The 8,498-nt window shown below is 42.0% G+C and overlaps 1 protein-coding gene and 1 long non-coding RNA gene across 3 annotated transcripts in view; both read left to right on the top strand.

Moving 5' to 3' along the window:
• Positions 1–899, top strand: part of HIVEP1 (human immunodeficiency virus type I enhancer binding protein 1) — a 119,532-nt gene extending 118,633 nt beyond the window's left edge. For both annotated transcript variants that reach the window (XM_010573216.1, XM_010573215.1), the window contains exon 9: positions 1–899. This exon is cut by the window's left edge and continues 840 nt beyond it. In XM_010573216.1, the coding sequence (XP_010571518.1) occupies positions 1–336 (336 nt within the window). In that variant the 3' untranslated portion in view covers positions 337–899.
• Positions 900–1,328: 429 nt separating this feature from the next.
• Positions 1,329–8,210, top strand: LOC104835301. The gene is made up of 3 exons (XR_774722.1): positions 1,329–2,446; positions 3,113–3,220; positions 7,567–8,210. It is a non-coding gene; the product is annotated as an uncharacterized LOC104835301 (long non-coding RNA).
• The last annotated feature ends 288 nt before the right edge of the window (positions 8,211–8,498 follow it).

The following is an 8,498-nucleotide window of genomic DNA, read 5'->3' as shown; positions in this document are numbered from 1 at the left end:
GGCCAGCGGTACGGCGGGAAGAGCCGTCCCGAGCCCGCCCCGCCGAGCGACTACGAGCGACCCGACGGTCCGGGGAAAGCGGATCCCGAAAAGACTGACCTCACGAACCCCGCCAAGCCAAAGCGCGACGTCCCTTCCCTCCAGGCGAAGAGGGCCGCCCCGGCGGAGCCCCGCTCCAAGGCGAATCCCGACGCGTTAACCAAGTCCCCGGTCCACCGAACTGTCTCCCCGGACAGACAGGTACACAGGCCAGCCGCCTTGCCCCGGCGGCAAAACACGGTGCAGTTTAGCGATGGCAGCAGTGACGATGAGGATAGACTTGTAATAGCAACCTAGTTTTTGTTTTTCGTTGTGTTTTTATTTTGGGGGGGGCTTTTTTTATAACACTTACAGGTTTCTTTGCAAACCTCCCTTTCCTTAAAGCACATTTTTCTGACACAAACCCATTACTAATCTTCGTGCAATCATGAACTCTTGACCAATAATTGTTGTTTCTTGTCAGCTCCAGCCATTTTTGTACATGTTGTATAGACGATTGTGCCTTTTTGGAGTTTTATGTTTAGAAACCTGTACAGATTGTTGAATATATATATATAAAATATATATATATAAAATATGTATATTAAAACCAGGTAGTTGCTTGTGTTTAGTAAGTAAACATCCTATGTCAGATAAATAAAGGATTAAATTATATGTTGCACTGTTAAATGTAAATTTTTATGGCTGTGGGACAAAGTTTCTGTGTACAGATCTAGTATGTAAAACTCCATATTTATTGTATCCATATTAGTCTTGGAAAAGGGTCTGTCCATCTTTCTTGTGTAAGACGGTAGCTTTACACTTAAAAGAGAAATACAGTATCTGTGTTATGAAATATTACAGTAAAATTTTGTTTACTGACTTTACCATTGCTTATGTTGTGCCTTCTTGATGCAGCCCAGTAGTTGGAGAGGCGCTTGGCTCGCTCCTTTTAGTACCCTTCCAGCTGCGTTCAGCTCGAAAGGATCCGGTGGTGGTGTATGCCCCCGTGGTTTCACCTGCCACGAGAGAGAGAGTACACTCTTCGGGCTTACTTGGAGCAAAACCTTCCATTTCAAAACATCCAGGATGGCAAAATGGGGAGGGAGTCCTTCAGCTTTCTGTAGAGCGAGCATCCATCCACCTCGTGTTTTTAACACTTCCTAACTAAAATTTGAAGACTTCCCTGAGGGAAAATAGCAAAAGGGTCAAGATGAAATATTTTTTTATTTGTAATCTGGAACTATAAAACCACTTTTTATTGACATTAAAATGTTACACAAGAAAAGAATAATTCTTTGTGTGTTCTTAATCGCAAAATCCACCATACAGTTGGTGAAAATGCCACTACTGTAAAGAGGATTTGGCATTGCCAATTAACATCAACTTCTTAGGAGGCTGCATTTCAGGTCATCTTCGTTTACAGGTAGACAACGCCAATTTCTCCTTAAATATGGCTTTGTCTTATTCATGCAGGGAAAAACAAGGGACTAGAGGTCTTACAGGTACAATTAATGTGCCCTTACATCAACAAACTCATCGTTAATGGGCATACAAGACATGTATGGATCCCAGAATAATGAGGTTTAATAAAATTCTGTTTGCAGATGGTGAAAACAATTTAAAGTCACCAATACATTTTTAAGGTGTTCAACTTCTGCAGGAGACAAGTCTCACATGTTACAGGCCTAAACATTCCTCAAAGTTTCAAATTGGCCTGGGATTTGTGCTGTAATTTTTAAATAGAGTTGGTTTTCTGCTGTGTCCTTATATCACATTCTTACAGAAGTTTATAAAACCATTTTAACAACCAAATTCCAGTAGAAATCTGGAAGATGTAAATTAAAAGCATGATCACCTTCATGGAAATAACAAGGATAAGCACATACAAAACAACTGGAAGAAAAGGGTGGGAAGCAAATCTTGGGAAAAAAATCAGGAGTGAACCTGAATGTAAGCTGGGCTGCGTTGTTCACAGATTAACTCCTGTACCCAGTTTAAAGAAGTAATTCATACCTTGTACTGCTTGTATTCAAGAACAGCACTATCCTAGATCCATTTTTAACTTTAACATCGGCTTTTGTACTATACTCACATTGTACTCATTACCTTATTCCATTACAGTGTGTTGTAAAACTGTAGGCGATGTTGAGTGAGCTTTATTAACTTTCAGAAGGAGCACTTCAGTACCAGAAAATCATTTATATTACTGTGATTATCAGCCAATTGTACTAATCCAGCAATTAGAAATACACGTACTAGAAAGGAGAAATTACTCTCAGCTCAGACATGAATGTTGGTATAATTCCTTACTGTGCAGAGCCTCACTGAGGGTCCAAGCACCTGAACCACGAAGCACTCTCAACTCACATTGAACTTAATGAGAGTTAAGAGTACGCGGCACCGCACAGCATCAGACTTGAAATTTGTGAGTGTCTTATGTGCAACCACTGTGTAAAATGTCACTGTGCGTTTGTATGTTCTTTTTATAAACATGTAGTGATGTCAATGTGTCTTACACCATTATCATGTATACCAAACGTGAAATTATCTGAACCAGCCAAAGTTAAAAAAAAACCAAACGTTGCCACATTACATATGCTTTGAGAGCCTGAAACTTTTGCTAGTAGAATCAGGTGAAGGTTTGTAGTTAATGAACTCAAGAAACTTTGCATCAATTTTAGCTTCTTTAAAATGGACACTTACACTTCCTAGTAAACTTGAACTATGCTAATTAATTTGAGCATATTTGTCTGCAGCATGACAAAAAAAAAGATGACTGGATCAAATAGGTTTACAGCAAAGTAAAACTATCTCCAAAATTCTGAATGCCATCACAAGCATTGCCATTTTGCTGAGTTTTATAAGGAAGCAGTAGGTAAGAAATTGCTGTTCTACATGCCCTGAAGTCCTGATTTTACTAACCCATTTAGAAACTCCAGAGATTTACTGTATACACATCTTAAATGTTTTACTTGACTAGCAATTCCTGGTGTGCTCGTGTTCTAAGGATTAATTCCAGGAAGTCACTAATTTAACAGAAAATTCAACCTGATGAATCAGGCGATCTACATGTGTCTCTTTTCTATTCTAGGTGTTTTGAAGACATCAAGGTCAAGACACAGAAGCAGTATCTTGAAGAATAAGAATGACAAGGCAACAGATATGTCATAAAGAGGAATGTTAAGGCGTGTGTCATTTGGTAAGTTAATAGCAGGACAATAGAGAGAAAGGACCAAGAGAATGGGTACTGATAGATACTGAGCAATCATCACACTTAGCCAGGCAAAGCAGATGAGCCGTATTTGAAGCAGCATATCCACTAATAATGAAAAGGTGAGCGGGTAGTTGCAGATACAGCTAACCTTGTTCAAATGGAGCAGGGAGGAAATCACACTTTTCTAGAAGATAGACATTTGTGGTCCTGAACATTATACTGTTTCCCTTCCCTCTAGCATGTTTCCAAATGGATATTCCTTGAGGTGCGTCTACAACTTGTGCAACAGGAAAAAAACCAACAAAGTAGGAGTGTGACCAGACCTGAGAGAAGGTTAAACTCCATACCTCTCCTCTGTTAATGTCTAGCAGTTTCATTTGAATGAGTGTAACCAACATCATATGTCAACCATATGTCAGCATACATGGGTGGCCTGCATTGGCACAAGCCTGTGACTACTGTGTTGGTGCATTATGTTTTCTCTCTGAGTTAATTCCTTCTATTTTAAATTGTGTGGTATCTTTATTCTCTTGTCCAGAGTCATTAGTGAGGGGGAAATTGTACTCCCCTTGCCACAAGGATCCTTCTGTTAGTCAGTAGCATCTCAGAGATTTGCCAGTGGAGGATTACGCTGCTCTTCAGATGGTGTAAATTATCACAGCTGAATTGGAGTAAATAGCACTGGTGCTGTTTACTCAGGGATCAATTTTTAACAGCTCTGTCAGACACCCTCTGGCAAATCCAGCACAGCTGTTTAAACATTAAAAGGCCAGGGCAAGTGTTGCTTCTCAGGGCACCCGGGCACAGTCTGGCATCTTCACAAAACCTATTCTCAGCAAGAGGGTGCAAGCAGGTGCTAGCTAAAGGCTGGGTACAAATACAGCTACAGTAAGGACATGGCATGGCCAACTTCGGTGAGAACCATGCAGAGGCTTCCCCGTTATCTGCTAAAAGCCCTCACTAGAAAAAGAATCAACCTGTAGCATGTAGTTCTTTCAACTCGGACTTCAATTGATTTCTCATTGAAATACGTGATGCTTGCTGGTGATGTGTGTACCTGATTTTGAAGGCAGCATGTTCCCCTGCTGTCCATATAACAATATTAGTTTTGGAATGTGGACTCTATTAAATGTGTCTTCATTCCCCATTTGGGCTTTAATAAGCTACAGCGTGACCTACCTGTCACTTCTTGGAACAAGACCTAAACCAGAGACAGCCACTTTTGCTCAAACTGGCCTCAGATCTCTTGATCTGTAGCGTTACATCCCCAGATGCAACTCCCAACTTCTGGGCCATAGCCAAAACAAACTTACTAGGTTCAGGGATGCCCTGCCCTGCATTGATTACTGCTGCTGGTCACACTTTTGCTCCTTTCACTTCTCAAGTAACTTGCTGTAGCTTCAGGTTGCTGTAAATTATGCCTTGAGGCTGGAGCAGCCCACAGTTGGTCCACATCAGCCAGTCCCCTGCCAGAAAGTTGACAGCAGTGTTTTGCATACAAGCAAATTCAAATGCACATCACATGCGTTTCATCTCGGACAACATAGGCTGAACAGAGTCTGGCCCACCCCAAAACCAAAGATACATCATAAAACAGACACACCATGCTTTACACTTAGCTAAACATTCTGTATGGCTTCTTAATTAACAGATTTATCTCGCCTTGAGTTTACTGACATGTATGTTAAACAGAATATAAAATGAATTTGTCACTATACAGCTTATTCCAGAAGTCCTCATTTTTTGCAAGATAATCCTCACTAAGGTTTTATAAACACATTAGCTTAAACCTGTAAACTGCCTTTCAAACGTGTGTTTAACATGGGGATGGTTTTATCAAAACAGAATAAAAAATGCTCAGTTTTAGCATGAGTGATTTGCAAAAAGCCAGGGAAACCAGACAATCTACAAGTAAGAGTTCTTGTTCAAGATAGCCTTCAGCTGATTTATCTGCCAGGCCATTGCTGTTGCTTTTGAAAGATCCTCTGAGACCGGTTACATCTCATAGCAGGGAATCCTTACCTTGCTTGCATGTTTATAATATGAACAATAGGTGTCATCCATCTTAGGTGACTCCAGTTGTGAATGTTAAATTATGAATGTCTTAAAAAACAAAACGTGGCTAGAATTGTCTTTCCATGTCTTGAGGAATTTTCCTTTGCTTGTAAGGGGTCTCAGCACCTACAGATGGCCATTTTTAATGATACATAAAATACCAGAGACTTAGACCACACAGAAACCATTTATGGCTTATATCTTTGAGGGTGAGACCACTGTCTTAGGTCTAGACACTGGATTGCTAAATCTATTGCTGGCTTAGGATAAAAACAAGCTACTTTAAAATACTTCAGATAGATTGATTATTAGGTAATTTTATGTGGAATGTCCGTGGGTGGATGAGCAAAGAGCAACAAGGATGTAACAGCATGTAATTAATTGATGTTCGTGTTTTGTTGCAGAAATGGTGAATCAAAAAAAAACCAAACACCACCTTATGGCAAAGGTGTTGCTAGCGTTATGTTTGCCCCTCCGCTTCTCCTCTCTATACTGGCCAGCCTACTCAAAATGTTAGGAGGTGGCTGGTGGCTGGTGATTTTCAGATACTCCATGTGAGATCTAAGGAAACCATGCTGGCCGAAAGATGGCAAGGCTTTACATTCCTACGGTTCAGTCATGGAAACAAAACTTGTCCTAAGATGAGTCAATTAGCTAGGCATGCTTAGTTTTCTTTGGTAATAGTAGGCTTGTTTTCCCCAATAAGGTCAAATGTTAAGGCCTGTTTGGTTTTGTGGCTACACTGTTTAGTGTGTTTGAAGTCCATTACCATGCATGAGGCATTTGTGCTGGAAACAGGCCAACTGGAGGCTGTTTGTAAAATCAAATACCCCTAGCATTTCCTCTTTTTGTTAAGTTAAGGTGGTTACAACATCCCTTTGGGCTTCAGAAGTTCCATTTGCAGGTCATTCAGGTCTAAGGTGCTTTGGTGTTGGTACCCAAATACCTTACGGTTGGATTCCTCCTCCTGAGAAACAAAACATTTGACATAGGTGACAGTTGCATCTCATATACAGCAGCTCTCTTAATAAAGTCATTGACCGTTAAGAGTCGTTCCCCATCACAGCAGCAGTCCTGCTTCCATGAGGGGCTTTCCCCAGGACGCTTGCGCGAGGCAGGAGCGATCGCTGGACGTGCACGTGCAGTGAGGGACCAGCACGGAGGGAGCATCACCGCCAACATCCACCCGTGTCCCAGGAGCACAGGGCCACCGCGCACCAGCAGGGATTTTGCTCAGTGCTGGGCCTCGGGCAGGTGCAGGGTTTGAAAAAGGAGTTGGGCACCGTCAACAGGACCTACCCAGGCCTGAAGCGGCTAAGTGGAAAGCCACTATCTTGAGAGTCCCCCCTTCCCATCCCTTATGACCAAGGCATATCAAGTCAAAATGAAGGATTAAAAGGCACCTTTTGACAGAAATTTTTGACAAATCAGAAAGAATTTTGACATGAATTTAAAATTCCCTGTTTGAACAGAAAATTGGTACAGATCTGTTCCTGCTAATACTCAAAAACTCCCCAGCCTGAGCTGCTGCCCTTCTGGCACCCAGCTCTCCTCCACAGGATCTAGCAACAAGGTAGTTTGCTTCTGTGAGGCTCTCCATGCCTCAGGCATGCTGTGTGCAGGGAGATCGTATCCTTTATACAATGCAATCACAAGGGCTTCACGCTGAAAATGTGGGCGCGAGGAAAAGGAGATCGTGATGTCCACTTATACACTCGGCCACCAATACTGCAGCGGTGGCACCTTCTGCCGCTCACCCCGAGGGGTACAAGGAAGGATGTAGTCACCATCCTCTCGTGCGAGGCTGAAGCGCACTCGTGCTCCACCAGCTCTCTCCTCGTCGGCCAGGGACTACGTAGCAAGGGAGGGGATGCCCCTCAGCTCCCCGGTAAGTGGGCACCTTCGTTAGTTATGCCTTTTTCCCAGGAGGCTGCACCAAGCTCCCATGCTCTAGCCTAGGCCAGCTGCAGGAGAGAAAGGAACCAGGCTGCAAGAGAGAGCAAGGCAGGGAGAGCGCTGCGCTGCAACCAGGCTGTTGGGTTGTTCGGGCACAGGAAGGCAGCGTCCTGTATTTCAGACCTGTTAGCCAGTGTTAGGTGTGTCCCTGGTTTGCAAAAACAGTCTGGGAGCCAGAACAGAAGCAAACGTTGAAACCGTGCCTCTTTGCAAAACAGAAGTCATGTTTTCATCTGGATGCTTAAGGGTTTAATTGTGTTTCTCTCTTTCTTTGTTTATTCCCATACCTGTAATCATCTGTGACTCTTTCTTATTTACAGTGTTTCAGAGCAAGAGCTCACACACCTAATGCTGATTAATTCTGCTGGACTGGGTAACTGGCTCCCCTGTGGATATCCTGTTTTCCTGTGAATCATTGTTGCTCCTTGAGACATCCTCCAACTCAGTTCAAAGATCCAGAATGTATTAGATATGAAGACATCAGACAGCTCAAACAGATTAGAAAAGACACACACAAAGAAATGCATCCCAGCTTCTCCCTCCTGTCTGCTGAAAATTGGCATGGTGAACACAATCCTAAGCACTTGTTATAAAAGAAACAGTAGAAAGACAAAAAGAAGAAAAGAGGAGAGAGACTTTGAGTTTACCCAGAGTCTTCTACAAGTTAGCCTTTCTAAGTATTTGCACTTTTGTACTTAGTTCTCCTTTGCAGTTGGAAACTTCAGACTAGATCCTCATCTGATGGAAAATGACATCCCTAAGCTTTAGCAAGAGCTGCACCAACTGCATCAGCGGAGGACTTGGTACTATCCATTTAAGTCTTGAGCCTTGCCTACAAACACACAAATTAAAGGAACATGAAAACACGTGGGTTTTTTTTCAAGTTTATGCAGTCTGTTGTGTTCTTGATGGTTTTATTCATTTTTCCGTTTAGCTATATGAACAACTGAAAAGATTCTGCACCAGTGAAATGCCAAAACCTAAGGTCATGAGGTCAAACTAGATTATCTTAATAGTCTCTTCTCCCCTTGCAATCTTTGAACACAGGTTTTATCTGATAAAGCAGTAAAAGTCTTTATTTCAGCAGTGTTTGATCTTGAAGATTGCACAAATAATTAGTCTTTTAAGATTCTGAACTTTTTTTTAAAATAGAATTTTAAACTCTCCTTTTAATGGGTGCCTTTTAATCCTTATGTTTAAGAATAAGAGTCATGTTTGATCTAAGACAATGGGCAATGTGTTTGGATAGTTA

Source organism: Haliaeetus leucocephalus, unplaced genomic scaffold, assembly GCF_000737465.1.
Source record: "Haliaeetus leucocephalus isolate CR32 unplaced genomic scaffold, Haliaeetus_leucocephalus-4.0 Scaffold373, whole genome shotgun sequence".
Lineage (NCBI taxonomy): Eukaryota > Metazoa > Chordata > Aves > Accipitriformes > Accipitridae > Haliaeetus > Haliaeetus leucocephalus.
Note: the sequence above shows the minus strand (reverse complement) of the source record. Positions and strands in the feature narration are given on the sequence as shown.